The following is a 21523-nucleotide window of genomic DNA, read 5'->3' on the forward strand; positions in this document are numbered from 1 at the left end:
TATGGTTATGGTGTCACCTCAGCATGAGCAACTGTATTAAAGGGGGTTGCAGGATTGGGAAGGTTGAAAACCACTGCAAAAAGACCTGCACTCTCTGATCTACCCGCACCATAGTCCTGCGGCTCACAGAACAGACCCAATGTCTCCCTGCCCCGTCTCAACCCCTACGTCAGCTACTTACTACCTGTGCAACCCCGATCGATTTATGTAACTCCCTATGCCTCTGTTTCCTCATCATACAAGTGGAAATAGTTATTACTCACTGATAAGCTGCTGTGAGAATTACACGAGTTAAAGGACAGAAAATGCCTAGCTTAGCTCCTGCCGTGTAATAAACCCAAGGGCAATGTTCATTCATGTTGCTACCACACCTGGAACCCTTCTTCCCCTTGGCTTTGCTCAGGGTGTTCCACTGGCCCTGCCCGGCCTTCCTCCACTCCCAGTAGGAGTAAATTGTTCCTCTCTCTGCAGGACAACGGCGTGTGTCACATGCTTCCTCCACTCCGCCGTAGGGGGCGGGGGTGGGGTAGGGGACAGGCAGTAATTACTATCTATGTGCGCTCGTGCGCATGAGACTCAGGGTTTGGGTGCTCCTTAAAGGCAGGCTTTTGTGTCGGAGGAGAGTAGCCCTGTCGGTGATAAGGAATGAATGAACTGTCCGCAGAGGCAGACTGACTGTTGAGTAGTAAAACGGGTCAGAGTTGAAGTTGCTATTTATCACCCTTGCAGGTTCCTCCTTGCTTCCTGAAGCACCGTCTGCTCCGCATCGCTGGGAATCACTTGGCTAGCTCAGGCTTGTTTGAGCCTGGGAGGGGGTTTGTGACTTTCAGTGCTATACTGCCCATTCTCGTCATCGAAGATTGCATTTTTCATAATCTAGTTTCCTCCAACATTTGGGTTCCACTCTAGGTAAAGAACAAACAGGAGTTCCTCTCTCTACTCCAAGACTCTCGAGGCTCCCTCTCTCTTTTTGAGACAAGATCTCACTATGTAGTTCTGGCTAGCCTAGAACTTACAGAGATCCACCTCTCTCAGCCTCTCAAGAATTAAAAGCATTAAAGGCTAGGATTAAAAGCATTTGCTGCCGTGCCCAGTTTGACGTTCGTTCATTCTTGCTGAGACCATGGACTTTGAGGTCTTCGTGATTGTGAATAATATCGTTGCTGCAAGTGGTGGTAGGGTTTTTGGAGAGCTTTGAGTTACAATTAGTTAAAGGAATTAGCCCCTTCTGAAATCCACCTACCAGAGTTTGTTGCCCGAACCAAAGGTGTGACAGTCTAGCACTCCAGTGTACTCCTGTTACTAGACTGCATCATTCATAGGAAACAGCCAGGCTACGCTATGCTTCGTTGGATTCCCTGAGAAATTTGCAAGCTTGATTGCTATCCTTGTGGTTTCACAACCCATGATAGTCCCTTCAAAAGTTCAGAGAGGGGCTGGAGAGGCACTGGCTGCTCCTTCAGAGAAGCCAAGTTCAGTTCCTGACACCAACATGGCTGCTCACAGTTAACTCCAGTTCCAGGGGACCCAAACCCTCTTCTGGCCTCTATGGGCCCTCCAGACACTCATGTAGTGCAGAGATATGCATGTAGGCATTCACATATATGTATAAGAGAAAAACAATTTTTTGTAAATATAGAGAGGGCTAGGGCATTGGCTTAGTGGGCAGGAACACTTGCTGAGCAAGCCTGAGACTTGAGTTTGGATATTAGTGCCCACATAAAAAGCCAGCAGTGGTCACGCGCACCTATAACTCCAGTGTGTTTGAGGAGCAAGTGTGAGAGACTCTCCCAGGCTTGCTGGTCACCAGCCTAGCTCCAAGTTCAGTGAGAGACCCTGTCTCAAAGGCATAAGGTGGAGAACAATAGATCAGGACTTGGGGCATCTTCCTCCTTTAGTGTACACACAGGTGCACCGCCCTACCTGTACAACAAAACAACCGACAACTGACAACGGGAAATAAGACCAAAGACCGGAAAGCCAGCACGGTGGTACGTGCCTGGAGTCCCAAGTCCCAGGAGGTAGAGTTAGAGGAACCAAGTCATTCTTGCGTATGTATGCAGTTCACAGCCAGCCCCAGCTACCTGAGACCCTGTCTCACACAAATAAATAAATAAAACACAGAGAGCAAAATCCCCCATGGTTTTCTGCTTTTCTGCCCAAATCAGTTCTCCCCATCTCTCTGAAAAGATTTCGATGATTGCCAGCCAGGAAACGTGTTGAAAATATGCCCAGTGGGTTGCCAGCCAACAAGATTCAAAGCCTGTCTGCCCTGTTTCCCACACCCTGCCGCAGCCCTGGCAAGCCCCATAGTTCTGTTTGCAGTGTGAGCACTTTTATGTCAGGGGAGTGATTCTTATCAGTAGCGTTCCATGTACCCACCCACCAGTTGCCTGGCACGTCCCACCAGCTGCCCCACATGTCCCACCAGCTGCCCTTCTCCGTTGGCTCTATACAATGCTCTCTCCCAGAGAGGGCTGTTGTTACTGTTTCGTTTATTTGAGACAGTCTGGCCTGGAGTTCACTCTGCAAACTCATCAGCCTCAAACTCACACCAATCCTCCTGCTACAGGCTCCCATATGGTGGGATTACAGGCACCAGACACTATTCCCAGCTCTCGTTTTGACTCTTATTTATTTATTTATTTATTTATTTATTTATTTATTTATTTATTTATTTTCTTTTTTCTTTTCTTAGCTTTGGAGGAACAACTTATTAAGCAAGCCTATGCCTTCCTGGGGGAGAAGAGCCTGACTCGGGAGTAGAGAAAAGGACTGAGTGTGCTGACAGGAAGTGACAAGAGTCCTGAAGTCTGTAACAGTGTGACAGGGAGAACTGATAAGAACCGGTCAGGGAAGGTAGTGGAGGGTCTGTGCAAGCTTAGGCCCTAGCTCTGGGGCTACCTTGAAGGGCCACCCTAACGGCAAGTTCCCAGAAAGACATTCCTCAGAGAAGTTGGGTGGCTGGTTTGGGCTTCATGCGGAAAATCCTGGAGTTACGTAGCCATGGTAACGCGCATGGAAACCAGTGCTTTCTGGCTCATGCCTGATCCAACACACTCAGCTCTGCACAGCCAGCAGGGTTAGGGGAGCCTGCGCGCTGCCCTAGTTAGAATGCCTTTGTAGCAGGTGAGAGAAACCAGCTTTAGCCAGTCTAAGCTTTAGAAAAAAGAGGCTTAAAAAGGGTCCCGGGCAGGGTGGCCAAGAGTGGGGTGCACAGTCTAAATGCAGACATGAGATTGGGTATTTAAATATTTAGAACCCACCCAAGTATCATTCCTTTCTCCGTCAAAGCCTCCTCCCTCTCCCCTTTCCCTTCTCTCCTCTTCTTTTCCTTTCTTCTTATTTTTCTTCAAGAGGCTCTTGCTAGGTAGCCCAGGCTTAGATCAAACTCACAATGCTCCTGCCTCAGCCTCCCAAGTTTCATCAAGCTTCCTTGTCTTTGTTTTATTTTTTAAATCAAAAACTTAAGTTACAGTACAAAGGAATTTTTAAACCATTTATTTACTTACTTATTTCTAGATGTATTTATTATTGTGTGTGTGACTGAGCATCTGGTCGACGCATGAGCCTGTGCACACGCGTCACTGCCTGGAAGTGGAGGTCAGAGGACAAGCTGTGGGAGCCGGTTCTCTCTTCCCACAGGTGAGGCTCTTGGCCCCCAAGGTCTGCGTTTCATGAGTTTTTTTTTTTTTTTTTTGGTCATATGTTTGAGTCATTGTACTTCCATCTAGTCACCGCTTCTTCCTGCCACCCCCTATGCTCCAAACCTCTTTACCTCAGACCATGTCTCTCCACCCTTCACATCTAGAAGCTAACACTGCACAGGGATGGCCTCCATAACACCTGCCTGGTGTTTCTCAGGGCCCAGACTCACACTCCAGTGGGAAAACCCAAACTGGTGCCTGTGAAGTAAGTTTGTCTCTGATGCTACCAACTATAGTAGGTCAAGAAGCTCCAACAGGGCCGGGGCCACCCCTTCAAATGTGGCAGGAAGGTCATTCAGAGTGAGATGAGAAGCCACCCAATGTGTGCTGTCTGTCCTGTCTCTCTGTTCAACTAAGTGTCCTTGCTGCCTGCTTCCTCCAGTCTTCCCAGGTGCCCTTCTCAGTACATAGGTCTCGCCCAGCTATCATCCACTAAAGTGCCAGCAACCACTTTAGCTAACAGGACAATTGACTCCTCAGTCCTATTTGATAGGCTGAGCTGTGCCCTCCTTCATTCATGTTGAAGACCTAATTCTCGGTACCTTTCGATGTGACTGTATTTGGAAGTGGGGGCCTTTAAGGAACTGAGAAGTACACATGGGATCACTGGGGTGAGCCCTGATCCGGTATTGTGACTGTTGGTCTTCCATGAAGAGAGGACTGGGACATGGAGATCTATAGAGGAAAAACCATATGCGGAATATGGACAGAACTCGGTCATTTCCAAGCCAAGGAGAGAGACCAAAGAAGAAACTAACTCTCACATATCTGAGACTGTCAAAGAATAAGAAAGGATATCCCATAAAAAGGCAAGAAAGGAAGAGAGAGAGAGAGAGAGAGAGAGAGAGAGAGAGAGAGAGAGAGAGAGAGAGAGAGAGGGACGAGGAGAGAAAGAAGAGGAGGAGGAGGAGGAGGCAGTCATGGTGGTGTACACCTTTGGTCCCAGCACTTGAGAGGCAGAGGCAGAGGCAGATGGGTCTCTATGAATTTATGGCCGGTCTGGTCTACATAAGAAGTTCTAGGCCAGCCAGGGATACATACAGAGACCCTGTCTCTAAAAGGAGAAGGAAGAATAAGAGGAGGAGGTAGAGAAGGAGAAGGGGGGGAGGAGGGGGGAGAGGAGGAGGAGAGGGAGGGGGAGGAGGGGGAGGGGGAGGGGGAGGAGGGGGAGGGGGAGGAAGAAGGAGAGGGAGGAGGAGGAACATGAGGTTTTGGCCAGTCTGGTCTACATAGGAAGTTCTAAGCCAGCCAGGGATACATAGAGAGACCCTGCTCAAAAAAGAGGGGGAATAATAATAATTAATAATAATAATAGGAGGAGGAAGAGAAGAAGAAGAAAATAACTCTGTTTTTGAACTTATGGCCTACACATTTGCAATCGAGTGAGTGTCTGTCATTGAAGCACCCAGGCTACAGTGCTCTACCACAGCAGCCACAGCAAACCCTTTCATTCCCTTCCTTTGCCTTACTCTCTGTCTACTCACAGGTGCAGCTGACGTGTCAGATGCTCAGCCCTGGAATGGGCTCTGTCAGGGCAGCCATAGGGGCAGGTGTGTTGAGCTGATGTGCGTGCCAAGGCCCCGAGCTCTCAGGAGGCGCTGTTGTAGGTGTGTGGGTTTTGTGGTAGCTGGTACTAAAGGTCAGCTTGGGTTAGGCTTGTGGCAGAAAAAGGACAGAGGTGACTAGAGCCAAGGCAGGCAGGCAGGGAGAGGGGCACCTGGGATTCCCTCATTCTGTTGGCTTCTCTCTACACTAGCTGGTTGGAGCTAGCAGTGCATTCATTCTTGATGGGGCTTGGGCTGCAGCCTGGGCAGGGAGACTGTGTTACCCAGCAATTGGTATGTTACCACTGACCCCATTTTATGTGTCAGCCAGGTTTTGACAAGCTTGTCTACTGACTGAGTTACAAAGAATGGGCTGGTAAAATGGCCGAGGCATACGTTGGGTACCTACTAAGCACACCGGAAATGTAGGACCAGCTTCAGATAGCTGAGATGTTAGCAGCAGATGAACGCAGTACCTTGGCTCCAGAACATTGGAAAATGTTCTGTCTTCAAGGCACAAATTGTGTCCCCATGACACGAAGGCTCGCCTTCTGTCCCAAAGGTTCCAGGCTCCCAACTCAGAAGCCCGCTATGTGCATTACGTGCACCGAATGTCCCCAGGTCAGCTCTGATTCTCAGTTGTCACCTGGATGTGTTGACAGGATGTGGACACAGGCAGAACAGGGAAACTCTCTGTAGATCAAATGTGACAAGCAGGAAGATCTCTTCCTTTCCTCTTTCCAGGTCATTCTATCTGCTCTCTATGAGAGTCCCTGTCAATGTGGTTCTGTTTATATTTCCCTAGGGCTTCAAGTTTTGTGGGGCATCTCTCCTTATTTGGCACAGCTTAGCTAGTTTCTGGGAAATTTCTCCTTCTGGCTGTACCTCATATTTCTTCATGCTTTAATTTTTATTACATTCAGTTATTGGTGCGTGGGAAGCCATGTGCCTGCCTTGGCGCATGAATGGAGGTTAGGGGACAGCTTGCAGGAGCTGGTTTTCTCTTCCTGCTGCGTGGCCCCAGGGCTTGAACTCAGGCCATCAAGCTTGGTGGGAGACACCTTCCTGCTAAGCCATCTTTAAGCTGTCCCTCAACAGGATGCTCTATGTTCATTATCTCCCTATTCCACTTCTAGCCTTCTGCTCCAATTTTAATTTTCCTACTTAAAAGGTGACTAATTAATTTGCCCCCTCCCCCCTCAGGTTTCCTTTCTCTGCTTTAGTATTTTTTTCCCTCTCTCCTGGCTTTCTCTACCTGAAGTTCCTTCCTTCAGATACCTTCCACCAGCTTCTGTCAAGTGTGAGGCTGCTCTGGGGGGGCCTTTGCCTGACTGTCTGCTCAGTTGTTTATTAAGTCAGAGTCCTAACATCTCTGTATCAGAAGAAACCAGGTGGCCAGTTGCTGACCGTCAAGGTCAGGCTTGCCCCTTATTTCAAACAGCACAGTCATTGGTATATAGACATTCTATGAGACTGTCTTGTACACTTATTTTGAAAGAGTTTATAGAGGCTTTGGGCTGGGTTCTAAAGAGTCATTTACTGCTCCTATACAGGTTGTAAACTCCAGACACTCCTTGATATACCAATACCCTTTCACTAGCTTTACTTGGCAGGAAATTGGCATAGAAGTGTTCTCTCCGATGGGCAGTGAAGACCTAAGTTCGACCTCATGATTCAGTTCAGCATAAGTAAGTCTTCTATGTAACAAAGACACAACCATTATCGATCCCTAAAAATGACCAAAGATTATGCACAGGGCAAGAATGTGACTCATCCCATATCTCCATGGCAACCATTTCAGCTGTCCACTTCTAGGTAACTGTAAAAGAGCGTCCTCATGACTCACGGTCTTAAGACTTTAAGTGTTTTCCTAAGAGACTAAAGGCATTCCTCTCTGCCCATCCTATTTCATGCCCACATGCTAATCATCTACAGATGACTCATTCAAACAAGCTTGTTGCCAGGCTACCTGTGTAGAGGAGAGTTCATGGCCTGCGAATTCTTCTCCAGCCACACAGTGACTTCCGTGTGTGTAAGCTTGGAGGGGCAGCAATGAGTGCATCACCAGCCACAGGCTCTGCCGAGCTTGTAAGTCTATCCTAGAGACTAGAGCAGGCCTCCTGAGTGCCCCTGGAATGAGAGTTTGCGTGCACATTTCCCTCTGGTTGTGCAAAACTGGCCGGGACTCTTTATTAACACACTAATAATTGATTACTTTAGAGACTACAGGAAATCTGGAGAGCCAGGTGACAAGTGACAGCTGGAGTGCTCCGTGGCTTACATAAGCCAATGGTCACAGTGATTGTTTGGGGTTTTTCATTTTTGTTTTTGAAACAAGGCCTGACTGTACATCCCTGGTGGCCTCAAATCGCCATACAGACCAGGCTGGCCTTAAACTTGAAGGGATCTGCCTGTTTTTGCATCCCAAGAGCATGCAGATCCCAAGAGATTAAAGACATGAGCCACCACACCTACTACCTACAGTGATTTTTTAAAAAAATACATATATTTATTTCTAAAATTTTATTTACATGTTTTAATATTTTACACTTGATCTTAGCCAAAAGGCCGAGAAGCGATGTTTTAATATTTTAAAATGCATTTATATTTGCACATATGCATGTGAGCATGTGTATGTGGCTTAAATGACAACATTCAAGAGTTGGTTCTCTTCTTTCCTCTTGAGTTACAGGGATCAAAGTTAGGCGTCGGGCTTTGTAGCAAGCACCCTTACGGGATTATGCTTGACTCTCTATACCCATATTTTCTCATGTCTAAAATGGGATTTGTAAGCAAGGGCACAGCGACATCACTGAATGAGTAGAAAGATAAGTTTATTGGGGCTCAAACCACCAAGGCAATAAACATTCCCCTGCCCCGGGTGTGGGGAGAAGTCAGCAGAATGGGGGGCTTTGAGCTGTTACAGGCTGTTGGGATTGACCGGGAAGCAGGTGCCCTTGCCTGAGGTAGTTGACATTGGGGGCAGACTAAGGGAGATCCCTGGTCAACAGAAACCACCTATAAGCTTCTGTTTGTGCAGCCAGAGTCCCTCTGTTTAGGACCAGCACTGGCATTCTGGGGGGCTGCTTTGGACCTAATAGGATTAAAATAATGCCAACTCCATAAATGTATGTAAAGCCCTAGGCATAGAGTGGGGTGCATAAGTGTTTGGTAGATATTAGCTGATGTATCTGAAGCTGGGGAAAAATTATCTTGAATATCCTTAACCACATCACTCAAGTTTTTAATCTATATAAATGGTTCCAAACTGGTTATCAGCCTCTTGCAAAAGCGGCTGTTCCTTGTAACTATTTTCATATAGACAGAGCTACACCCTGTCCTCTTGATTTAACTGCCCCTTGCCCGTGCTGTAACTCTCCTCCAATCTTTGAGAAAACATCTTCCTAGGAATCAATTCACACATTCATACTACTTCATTCATTAATTCATTCGTCCACATTCATTCATTCACTCATCAATCAATCAACCAACAAATACCTACCGAGAACCTACTATGTACCACATTGGGTTTACCCAGCCCAGCAAAATCCAGAGCAGGAGTGAATGCAAACAGGGGCACCTCTTACATCTCAGATTTGTCAGGGACACCTGCTCCTCCCTTCCCTCACACTCAAAGTCACTGCCATTTCTGCGGAAGGCTTCAGGTGAAGGAATTAGGGGCAGGATGAGACCCTGACAGGCAGCTTCAGACAAGGGAATTGGGTGAGTCTGAGAGTCTGGGTGCGGTCGGCTAGGGCCCACTGCGGGGCACAGGTGAGGGGCACAGGCTGGCGGGCGTGTCCCAGTCCACTGTGGGGAAGCTCCGTGGTCCGTGGGGCGCGGTCCAGCCAGGCGCCTGCAGGGCGAGGGATGCTGCCCCGCCCTGGGAGGGCGGGCCCGGGGAAAAGAGTACTAGAAGCGGCCGAGCCACCGCCCAGCTCTGACAGCTAGCGGAGCGGCGGGTGGAGCACTAATCAGGTGAGCGGCACAGAGAGCACTACCCAGGTGAGCGGCGCGGGGCGCGGGGACCGGTGCTGCTCAGTGCACCAAGAAAGGGCTGGGCTCCCGGGAGATGGACGGAGGTGACCTTCAGGGTCCCAGGCGCTGGTCTACCGCCTTGGCTCTCCTGCGGGTAACTCTCGGAGAAAGTTATTCACGACCTACATACTAAGTCTCTTTGGGATGGCGGGATGCCAGCGGGCCCTGGGCACTCCTTCGAAGCCCTGCGTTAGAGTGAGCCACAACCTACGGAGATCCACCTTGTAGCTGGCCCCTAGCTTGGCCATAGGGATCAGGTGCCTCTTCTGGCACGTTGGGGGTGGGGGTGGGAGTTTGGAGACTCAAAAGACATCGCCCAGGATTCCTGACTCCTGGAGGAATTCCAGCAGGCTCCTTTGGTGCACGTGGAAGCCTTCCACTAGAGATCTTGCTGTGTGGTGCCAGTGAGTTCCACCAGGTTCAGCGGAGGTAGGGGCTATAGCCACCCGCTGCGTGCTTGACCGCACAGGACAGTGCTGCCCAAGCCCTAGTGCGCATGTGTCGGGATGAAGAACTACTGTAACCTCTAACATTTTTTTGTAAGCCAAGTGACTCATTCGTGACCAGTGTGGTTATTTGTGCAATAACCTCTAGATCTGGGTGGAGGAAGTCTTGGGTGTGGCCGTGTTGGTCTCAGAGTGCAGACCCTTAGCGAGAGGCTTTCAAAGGTTGCATTTATGCTGAATTATGTTACTCAAGCACTATTGCAGGGAATCGAGGATGGGACGGGAATGGGTGGGGAGGGGGAGTTGAGACTGAGGCTTAGGATTCCGGCTAACCCTAGCAGGGAAGCAAGTGATTCCTATTTGAAGAAATTGGAATATTTATAAAGCGACCCCCGGGGAGTAGGGTTTCTGGATAATGAGAACATTTGGACTTAGTGACCCGGCTAATTCTGAGGAAAAGAACAGAAACCAGTGTGTAAAAACTATCACTTTCTGAAATTCCAAGATGTTTGCTTCAAGTTTATAGTTCCGTATTTTTATTTATTTACCTTTGGGGGCAGGGGAAGTATCTTAGTTAGGGTTTTATTGCTGTGAACAGACACCATGACCAAGGCAGCTCTTATAAAGGTCAACATTTAATTGTGGTGGGGGTGGCTCACAGGTTCAGAGCTTCAGTCAATAATCCTCAAGGCAAGAGCATAGCAGCGTCCAGGCAGGCATGGTGCAGGAGGAGCTGAGAGTTCTACATCTTCATCTGAAGGCTGCTAGTGGAAGACTGGCTTCCAGGCAGCTAGGATGAGGGTCTTAAAGCCCACACCCACAGTGACACACCTACTCCAACAGGGCCACACCTTCAGTTAGTGCCACTCCCTGGCCGAGCATATACAAACCATCCCAGGGAGACAGGCTGCCACTGCAGCCTAGGCAGGACTGGAACTTACTATGTAGCCCAGGCTGGCTTTCAATATTCAATCCTGTCTCAGTCTCCCAAGTGCAGGGGCTAACAGTGTAAACTACCACCCCCAACTGTTTCCATAAAACTTGAAGTTTAATAACAAAAGCCTTGCTTGTCTGCAACAACAGTCTTTGGTGGTGGTGGGGGGGGGAGGCAGTGCCCATCTGAAAGAATGCTAGTTTTTTTGTTCAGACAGGGCTGGTTTAGAACTTGTGATTTTCCAGGCCAGTACAACCACACCTAGTAATTGTCTCCTTCTTGGTCACTGATCATTTTTGCTTTGTTTTGCTTGTTTCTTGAGATAGGGTCTTACAATATAACCTTGGTTGGCCTCATACTCAGTACAGAGTTCAGGCTGGCCTTGAACCTATGCTACTCTTTCTCCCATGGTTTCCCGAGGACTGGGATTACAGATGTGGACCAGCCATCTTTACCCTAGCCTTTTCCCCTGAGATAGTCATAGTTATCTGTGATGGAGACTAGCCTCCTAAATTCAGAATGTTTAGGAGTTTGGTTTAAAATCTGCACTTACTCCATCTTCTGGGGAGGACATGGATGAGGTCTTTCAGGCTTAAGCTAAGAAGTATTTAATGGATGGCTCACTAAATTGTACACAAAGCAGAAGAGGTAGAGAATTGCTTGAGGGTTGACTGGAAAAATTGATCATTTTTCCGTAGAATGAGTCTATTCAAGGGTTCTCAATCAATGAGATAGTTCACTGGATCAAAAGCATTTGTTCATCATTTTTCGAGATGGGGTCTCACAGGCAGCCCTGGCTGGAACTCCATACATCAGGCAGGCCTGGGTCTATGACACCCTCCTGCCTCTGCATCCTGAATATGCTCAGATGCTTTCCAAAGAACTGTTCCTTAGGTGGGTGTGGGCGTAAGTGCCTGTCATTCCAACATTCAGGAGGCAGAACCCAGAGTACCTCAGGTACAAGGCCAGCATAGGCTACATTTAGAATTCTAAGCCAAACTGGGCCAAAGAATAAGACCTGTCTTAAAATATATAAGCGAACTTCTTACTTCCTGCCAGTGAGCTCAAGTGTCCTAGGTGAGTCTTATTTATGATTCAGATGCCTATTTGCCTAGCTCTCTCAATAGCCAAAGACTAAATCTTCACTGCAATAGACACATAAACATTCACAGTACACACACCTCAATTAAAAAAAAATCTATGTTTAATAAGTAAATACAATAAAAAAACAACAGCTAAAAACAATGAATACTTTTTTTTGGAAAACCACAATTTATTGGTTAAAATGTGGTTTTTCTTAACAATGTGACTGTGCACAAAAGCATTCTGTACTCAGCAGCCTGTGTGTTGAATGATTCACCGAGTTAGTGTTCTGGCCAAAGCTCTATTTTATTTTTAAATCTGTTTACTATTTCAGCATGCTATGTAGTTCTGGATGAACAAGCCAGAGAATTTTTCAGGGAAGTAACTAAAAATTTCAAAGGAGTCTATTTTAAAACATCAAAAACGTACACTTTTAAACTAGTATAGGACAAACCTGAATTAGGAGTCAGGAAACTTTGGAACCTTGTCCCCAAGATGCCAGTGAGATGGCTTCTGGCCACCGAATCAGCTCTCAGATCCCTCACTTCACAGTGGGATGTTTTCTCCAGCCAGTGTCACCAGATTGCTAACAAAATCAAAAACAGCTCCGTGGAAGTTCTTTGGGAACTGGAAATCACTCTACAAGTGCTAGGAGGGTGTCACTATCGCGACATCCTGTGGAATGTGTCACATAGCTGTCCAAAGTGTCATCCAAGGCCCACGTGCGTCACAGTGAAGTCTGCTGCCTCTAGGGTTTCATTGGGTCACATTGGAAAATGGGCCAGTCTTTTAAAACTGTAGCATACTTAGGAGGGAAAGGGATGTCTTTAGGGAGCAGCGTTCGTTGGTTAGTTTTTGGAGACAGTCTTGCTATGTAGCATAGGTTAATGGTAAACTCAATCCTCCTGCCTCAGCCTTTTGAGTGCTAGGATTAGAGGTGTGCAGCACCACTCCCAGCAACAGATTGCTCTTGTTTTTGAAAGAGTCTGCCCGTGCAGCTCAGACAGGCTCCACATTTCTGCTCCTCTTGCCTCAGTCTCCCTAGACCTGAGGTGGCAGGCGGTGAGCATCCTTCCTTGTAAACTTTGCTACTTTGAAGGACTGAAACTCTTTGTTGGTTTTGTGGCCCCTTGTATGTGCATTTATCTAGGGATAGATATTAACAGCCTGGATTGGTAGTTTTCAACTATATGTGGTTTTGGCCTTAGCAATTTGCCCATGTTTGAAAACATTTGGGGTTGTCGTAAGTTATAGGGTAGTGTGCCACTGGCATCTAATGGCTTGAAGCCAGAGATATTGCTGAAGGGGTGCGAAAAGGTTTCTCAGAAGTGCTAAGTTCTCTGCCCACTCTGAACCTCAAACCTATTTCTTAACAGGATCTCACTACATATCGCTGGCTGGTCTGGAACCTGCTCTATAGATCAGAGCTGGCCTCAAACTAACAGAGATCTGCCTGCCTCTGCCTTCTGAGTGCTGGGTGCCATTTTGCCCAGCCTAGGTTTGATCTTCTTAAGGAAATTCTGAAGCCAGGAACTGTGGCTCTTGCCTTTGATCCCGGCCACTGGGAGGCTGAGGAAGGGGGGCTGCTGTAAGTGCTCAAGGCTAGATTGAGACCCCGGAGCTTTGGTGTGGTTCAGGCTGACCTCAACCTCATGGGAGTTCTCACGCTACAGCATGCTGAGCTCACAGGCACGCCACACTACGCTCACCTAATCATGTTAGTTCTTGGGGAAATTGAGTAAAACATCACCGGTGGGCAGACGAAGTCAGAAGAGTCTGATTACTTCCAGATCCAGGTAATTCTCACAGTAGCAAAATGATGTAGTCATTCTGAGCTCTGATCCAACCCCCACCTCGACCGGCCATCCCCCACTCCCCCCCCCCCCCCCCCGTCCAAAGCTACCCTCCCATGGCTGCTTGAATTACCTAGTGCTAGACCGTTTGCCAAATATGCCGATGCTGTTAATTTAATCCCCAGAAACCTAAGAAAGAAAAGTTTCCAAACCAAAGCTGCTCTCTGCTGCACTCTGAGGGATCTGTTGAAAAGTGGGGCAGTTCCAAGCATCTTGTGGTTTTGTAGGTGTGGCACAGGAGCAAACGCCGGAGGGAAACAGGGTATGTCTGCAAACCAGTCCTGAGACAGCTTTGTGTAAGGCAAACCTGTTTGGCAGTATCCTGAATGCAGTTGCTTCTGTTCACATTGCCGCCCAACTCACCTTTGTTTGGCTGATTTACTGCTGTTGTATTTGGAACATCGAGTATCTCAAAAAACAAACAAACAAAAAAAAAAAACCCAAAAAACAAAAAAAAAACGCAGGCACCACAGCCAACACTTGAGATGCTGAGGCAGGAGGATCATAAGTTCAAGGTCAGGATGCGCTTCCCAGCTCACCAGCAAGCTCTCAGATTTGAACGTCCCAGTAGAGTCAGGCAGCACTGACCATACTCTTTGTGCTCATACATCTCATGTCCCTTGCTGGTCTGTGGGCCCTGTGATTGTGTGGAAAGTGATAGCTCAGAGCAGGCAACAGGTGTGCCAGTGGAGGCTAAATAACCAGGCAGCAGCCATGTCAGCTGTCTTTGAGATCTCAGTAGGAACCAACAGATAGCTTTCCTCTCATGTCCCAGAAGCGCTGTGGCTGGGAAGAGGGCTATACTTCCCATGAATCCTTGCAAGGGTAGAGAAACTCAGGGAAGCAGGTAGCCAAGAGAAGCTGTACCTTGTACCATCTTTCACCGAGAGAAGAGACAGGACATTCTCAACCTACTCCTTGGCCCTCTAGGTCTTTTGCTCTCTGGCTTCAGAACACAAGCTCCTGACATCAAGGTCTGACTTCACAACCTAAGTGGGTTTGGAATTTAGCTATAATGTATCTGCGCCTGTCCACAAGATGTTTTTACAGTCCAGCATCATTGACTTAGGCAAAATGATTGTACACTGACTGGAATTGCCCATGAACTATTTGGGATGTTTCATCTCATGAAGCTTGTAAATTGTTTTAGGCTCGAATACCAATAACCAACCCCCTTTGGCTTTTCTCTCTTAGGAAAATGGCAGACAGCTTTTCGGTAAGTATTTCATGTCTGTTTCCTTAGCCCCATACATACTCGCATGAGTTAGAAGGTTTCATTTCTACCACCGAACTTTCCCTTTGACCCTCCTCCTGACCCTTGGCCTGTTAGTGGTAGCTTTGCTTTTCTAGCAGCAGATTCCAGGGAGAGGTATGGCCTCTGTAACAGGGATGTCCCTCCTGGAAGCAGCAGGACCAATGGCATGGTCTGCTCATGCCAACACCTGCAGCTATTTCTCATGTCGGTTAGAAAGCATGTGTTTATAACCAGCCAGTTCCTGGTGTAAGCTAGAAGAGCTTAACCCACCCTGATATGCCATGATGAGAGGCCAGAACAAGACATGATACAAGACAGCAGAGGATCAAACTCAAAACAGCACAATAGGCGAGGGAAGAGTGTGAATCTTCTCCCATGTCCCAGCTTCTTAGATCACAAATGCCTGTAGTCCCCTAAGTTCTGTGTAGTGAAGGAGTCCCATCCTCTAATTGTTTGTCTTTCTTTATAGCTTAACGATGCCTTAGCTGGCTCTGGAAACCCAAACCCTCAAGGATATCCGGGTGCATGGGGGAACCAGCCTGGGGCAGGGGGCTACCCAGGGGCTGCTTATCCTGGGGCCTACCCAGGACAAGCTCCTCCAGGGGCCTACCCAGGACAGGCTCCTCCAGGGGCCTACCCAGGACAGGCTCCTCCTAGTGCCTACCCCGGCCCAACTGCCCCTGGAGCTTATCCTGGCCCAACTGCCCCTGGAGCTTATCCTGGCTCAACTGCCCCTGGAGCCTTCCCAGGGCAACCTGGGGCACCTGGGGCCTACCCCAGTGCTCCTGGAGGCTATCCTGCTGCTGGCCCTTATGGTGTCCCCGCTGGACCACTGGTAAGAAGGAAGTTGTTTCAATGGGCTTGCTGTACAAGTGGAGGGGACATTGGTGGGGGGTGGGGGGGAGGGATTTAAGCCTGCTGCTTAGAGCCATGTCTTAAGGGCCAACCACAGGGGTGTAATTAGTCAAGTGGGAAAAGGAATGTGTTCATATTGAGTTTACTCTGTGACTTGTTATGATAAGACATTGATAAAGGTGCTTTAATATAAATCAAGTTAAGATTGTAGTAATAATGAGTGGTGCACACCTTTAGGAAACAGAGGCAGAAGTGTCTTTATAAATATGAGGCCAATCTGGTCTACATAGAGATCCTATTTAAAAAAACAATTACACTATGAGGCAAAGCTGTATTATTAATAAACACTAACTGAGTTCGGTGGCTTATTCTTATAACCCCAGTAAATACTGAGAGCTTTCAAAGCTGCAAAGCTTTAGCTCAAACCAGGGATGCAGAAAAGGAAAATGATGGGGTAGGGGAGACTCCTCCATCTCATACCCATGCAAGGAGCCTTCCAGTTTACCCACCCACTGGGAGCAACTCCAGGAAGTATATATAAGGTCAAATGCAGATCAGAGCAAGAGATGGGAGTTTGGGAGACAGCAGAACCTAGGAGGAAACTTCATAAAGGAGAGACCAGAGGCAGGGACAGCGCTCTGGGGATGTCTACCACACCTTAAGCACTTTGCTCAACACTTGTGGAATGAACTGTAGAAGTGCTCATTCAACACAGACTTGTGTGCTAAGCATTTTGTTGGTGACCTGCAAGCACAGAAGCCCCAGGTGACACAAACCTTTCCTTAGATAGCTGAATTACAGTGCTGTATGTCATGTGTCAAAGGACCCAGGGACCCCGTGCATAAAAAGATTGTTGGTCAACCATCTAGCTTAAAATGTTAAAAAAAATGAGTCCGTATGAATGAATTATGGGTTGAAATGGGCCCAACTGATGGTCCAAGAACATTTGGTTGTTAATTTGTTAATTTCTCAATTAACTTTTGTGTACATAGGGAGCACTCTCTACCTTCCACTTCTTTAGGCCCTGGACAAGGTGGTCTCAGAATCTACACAGGGTTCTGTGTTGGTCACTGCATTGTACCAATGTTTGCAATGTACTTTACATTCCCCAAGAGAGCATAGTGCCTTACTGACCCTGGAATGCTTGTGTGTCCCAGACGGTGCCCTATGACCTGCCCTTGCCTGGAGGAGTCATGCCCCGCATGCTGATCACAATCATGGGCACAGTGAAACCCAACGCAAACAGGTACAAGGGTGACCCCAACAACCCATCTGTTGAATGGTTTTGAAATAAAGACTATCTTAATTAAGAAAATTTTATAAGTTACACAGTTGAATCCAAGCTGGGCTATCACATGGACTATCTCATAATCAGTACTTGATCGTATGTCATTTTTTGTTGGGATGTTACAGAGTGAATGGTAACATCCTCTACTCTGTGTTTTGGTGTATGTCATATGCTTTCATTGTCATGAGTGCAGGGTGAGGGCTGTTTGTGGTGGTTTGAATACACTTGGCCCAGGGAGTAGCACTATTAGGAGGTATAGCCTTGTTGGAATAGTGTGTCACTGTGGGCATAGGCGTTGATACCCTAGTCCTAGCTGCCTGGATGTCAGTATTCTGATAGCAGCCTTCAGATGAAGATGTAAAACTCTCAGCTCCTCCTGCACCATGCCTGTCTGGATGCTGCCATGTTCTCACCTGGATGATAATGGGCTGATCCGCTGAACCTGTAACCCAGCCCCAACCAAATGTTGTCCTTTATATGAGTTGCCTCAGTTATGGTGTCTCTTCACAGCAATGGAGACCCTAACTAAGATCACACCATTACTTCCTCTTTAGACAAATAAAACTGAGGCTCAGGTCTTATATTTACAGAATGGCAAGCTAGGAAGCCCAGCCTTCTGGGTAGTTGTTATTTACTTAAAGGGTTTGAGAAGATGGCAAACCTTTTTTTAAAATTTTTTGTGGGTTTTTCGAGACAAGGTTTCTCTGTGTAGCCCTGGCTGTCCTGGAACTCACTCTGTAGACCAGGCTGGCCTCGAACTCAGAAATCCACCTGCCTCTGCCTCCTAAGTGCTGGGATTAAAGGCATGCACCACCACACCCGGCTTGAGAAGATGGCAACTCTTATTAAGGAAAACATTTAATTGTGGCTTCCTTATAGTTTCAGAGGTTTAGTCCATTATCATCATGGTGGGAAATATGGCAGAGGGCCAGCAGACATAGTGTTGGAGGAGCCAAGAGTTCTACTTCTGGATCTGTATGCTATGTTACTGGATGTAGCTTGAGCATAGGAAATTTCAAAGCCTGTCCCCACATTGACATACTTCCTGCAACAAGGCCACACCTCCCAATAGTGTCACTCACTTTCTATGGGCCCATTCAAACACATGACTCTATGGAGGCCAAACCTATTCAAACCACCACATAGCTGTAAAGATTTCATCCAATCAACCTCTGCCCTGGAACAGGTTTAGCTGAGGTAGACCAGGTTACAGTGAGGTAATGTGGGATATCCATGCCAATATATAGTCACCTTGGGATGTCTGGATGGAATGATTGCTTCCAGTCATACTTACATATAATATGAAGAAGCTGAATGTCCCCAGCAATCCATTTCCCCTGTCCCTGAGCTTAGTAGTGCTACAAACACTCCTGTAACCACTAGTGAGTCTGTCTCTAAGTCTTATGGACCAAAGGTAGACATTCCAGCCAGACATACAGGTTTATTCAAGAATTTTTAAGTACAGGATTGGCTATGGAGGTGGATACCCAACATCCTAGCTTATAGGAGATGGAAACAGGAAGATTCTAAGTTCAAAGACAGCCTGAGCTATATATAGCATGAGTTTATCTCAAAAACAAAAACAAACAGAAGGAAGCTATGAATTCCTCTGTATCAGTTTGTACTTGGTAAAGGAATGGGAGTCACATTCTGTCACCAGATGGACACAGCTTTGATAGGTTTACATATAGGTTTACATTCATTCCTCCAGCCAACCTCCCTCCTCTGGTTCTGCGTGGGAAGCACTGTCCCAAGCCACTCTTCTTTCCACATGGCTTAGAGAGATGCTCTAAGTTTGGTGTCCCATCACATGGTATAACTTGTCTCACAGTAAATACTCTCATATGTATGAGGGTTATATGTGTATGTTCTTCTCAAAATATATATTTATATAACCTGTTCCAACATAGCGCAGACTATAGAGTTAACATTAACAATTGAGGGTTATTGCACTAGATAATTTAGTTCCAGTAACACTAGTAATGTAGCCTACAATACTGACATGTAGACTACATGTACTGACAACTCAAAACTGATTCTGGGTCAAATAGTAAACAGAAAAAGAACTGTGTGAACCCACAAACACCCTAACAAATTCATGGGGAAAAAGTGCTTGTGTGACAGAGATGACAATCTCTGTCCACGGGAGAACTAGAACCAGTGGACCCAATCACTACGGTCACATTCCCCAACTGCTCCTGAGTTATTCAGAATACCCAAAGAATCACTGTTGGGTCTAGATCACAGACATCAGCTTCTAGTGTTACTGTAGGGAGCTCACCTTAAGACACCCAGTAGGGCCAGTCCCTTAACAACAGACTTGAGTTTGCATTAACACACAAGAACAAAAAGGGTCAGAAAGTTCACGGGGCACTTTAGCCAGTCGCACCTCGTGTCCTGACTTTACCACGTAGCAACCAGGAAGGAAACATTAGCTACATCCGTGTACCCTGCTGTTCTGAGATTTCCGGTTAACCATGGCAAAGTCAGGTACTCGATAGTTCTTAGGTAGCTGGCTTGCTTTTGATGGATATTAGTGACACACACTTAAAATCACAGCCCTGGGGAGGCCAAGGTAGGTGAGAGTCACAAGCTGGAGGCCAGCCTGGGCTCCATAGTGAGATCCTGTCTCAATGACCAGACAAGGCAGATTCGTCCCGCTGGACTTGACTTTCGAGGTGATCACACTAACAAATGAGAGGATGTGCCCGTTCTTTTGAGTTGGATCTGATACTGTGGCTTATTTGCCTCCAGAACCGAAAAAAAAAAAAAAAAAACAGTTCCAACATGTTATGAAAGGGTTTGCATTTTAGAAAGTTAAATGTTCTTGACTTGATACACACTTTAATTATCTTCTATTTCTGGTTTAAAACAGGATTGTTCTAGATTTCAGGAGAGGGAATGATGTTGCCTTCCACTTTAACCCCCGCTTCAATGAGAACAACAGGAGAGTCATTGTGTGTAACACGAAGCAGGACAATAACTGGGGAAAGGAAGAAAGACAGTCAGCCTTCCCCTTTGAGAGTGGCAAACCATTCAAAGTAAGTTGGGGCTTTGGCTGTATGCGCACAGCGTTCTCTTACCAAGGGGAATCACGGAAAAACCTGTCCTAGGCACCTGGCCAATCTTCCTCCCCACCCCAGCAACCAGCCTCAACAGGCTAGGGCTGAGGCAGGAGCAGCGTGTCCTTCAGCTCCTTCAGGAGCCTCCCCATTGCCACGGGCACCTCTCCAAACAATCTTCCAATAGCGCATCGCTGGTCTCTATCACAAAAGTCCACTTACAGGATTTAAGGATGAATGTTCATTAACTACGGGAAAAAGTATTTCCCAGCCTTCCCAAAACTGGCTATAAATTTGTCATTAAGGGATTCCTTCCTATGTTGCTGTTTTTAACTTTTGGTATTATGGACCCATTAAGCTTTTGGGTTGGTTTTTGTTGAGAAAATAGGGTTTCTTTCTGTAGCCCTGGTTGTCCAGGTACTCAGAGATCTGCCTCCTGAGTGCTTCTGATAACTTTGATATCTTTTTATTGTGTTTTAGATCGGACAATGTAGATTCATTTTTGCTATCCAGCTACTGCTCTGGGTCATTTTCATTCCAGAAGTAAAAGTAAAAATGAAACTTCCTGAACTAAGGATACACTGGTTTAGGAATCAATATATATTTCCTTTACATAAAAATGGCAGATGAAAACAAAACACGGCAGACAGTATGTCCTGGGAAACACACATGGTGGAATGCCTAAATTGTACTGGTTATTATATGCTTTTGACGGTTTCCCATGTTTGGTTCCTAGATACAAGTCCTGGTTGAAGCTGACCACTTCAAGGTTGCGGTCAACGATGCTCACCTACTGCAGTACAACCATCGGATGAAGAACCTCCGGGAAATCAGCCAACTGGGGATCAGTGGTGACATAACCCTCACCAGCGCTAACCACGCCATGATCTAAGCCAGAAGGGGCGGCACCGAAACCGGCCCTGTGTGCCTTAGGAGTGGGAAACTTTGCATTTCTCTCTCCTTATCCTTCTTGTAAGACATCCATTTAATAAAGTCTCATGCTGAGAGATACCCATCGCTTTGGGGGTTTTTATGATACTGGATGTCAAATCTTAGGACTGCTCGTGACTGCTAGGCAAGTGTTCTCTCACTGAGCTACACATCCCTAGCCTTTTAAACTTTGTGTGTTGTGTGTCTGTGCACATGGGTACAGGTGCCTGCTCACTTGAGAGGCACCAGGCCTCCTGGAGCTGGAGTTACAGGTGGTTGTAAGTAAGCTGTGTGACCAGGTTGCTGGGAACCAGTCTCAGATCCTCCTGAGACAGGTCAGGTCCACTGATGCCTCCAGCTGCCTGTCTTTATATGCCCTTTGATTTGGTGCAGTTTTATATAAAGGGAACTATGTAATTATCAATAAACCATCCTGATTTTTACAAAGGAAATACGCTGAATGGCGCCAGCTCAACAGCAGACAGTTACCGTCGGCATCTGGGGAGAGTTGTGTTGCTTAGCGCTGCT

General features: G+C 47.0%; 1 protein-coding gene and 1 pseudogene across 2 annotated transcripts; one reads left to right on the forward strand and one right to left on the reverse strand.

Moving 5' to 3' along the window:
• Nucleotides 1–7676: 7676 nt before the first annotated feature.
• On the reverse strand, nucleotides 7677–7831 carry Gm52166 (annotated as a pseudogene).
• A 1305-nt stretch (nucleotides 7832–9136) lies between these two features.
• Lgals3 (lectin, galactose binding, soluble 3) lies at nucleotides 9137–21444 on the forward strand. Of its 2 annotated transcripts, none has more exons than NM_001145953.1 (6): nucleotides 9137–9256; nucleotides 14800–14821; nucleotides 15330–15695; nucleotides 16873–16961; nucleotides 19879–20044; nucleotides 20802–21444. In NM_001145953.1, the coding sequence occupies exons 2-6, from the start codon at nucleotides 14804–14806 to the stop codon at nucleotides 20955–20957; spliced, it is 795 nt and encodes a 264-aa protein (NP_001139425.1). In that variant the 5' UTR covers nucleotides 9137–9256; nucleotides 14800–14803; the 3' UTR covers nucleotides 20958–21444. The 2 variants fall into 2 exon arrangements, with proteins under 2 accessions (NP_001139425.1, NP_034835.1); NM_010705.3 differs by having other exon boundaries at nucleotides 9137–9229.
• The last annotated feature ends 79 nt before the right edge of the window (nucleotides 21445–21523 follow it).

The sequence above is a fragment of the Mus musculus genome, chromosome 14 (genome assembly GCF_000001635.26).
Source record: "Mus musculus strain C57BL/6J chromosome 14, GRCm38.p6 C57BL/6J".
NCBI lineage: Eukaryota > Metazoa > Chordata > Mammalia > Rodentia > Muridae > Mus > Mus musculus.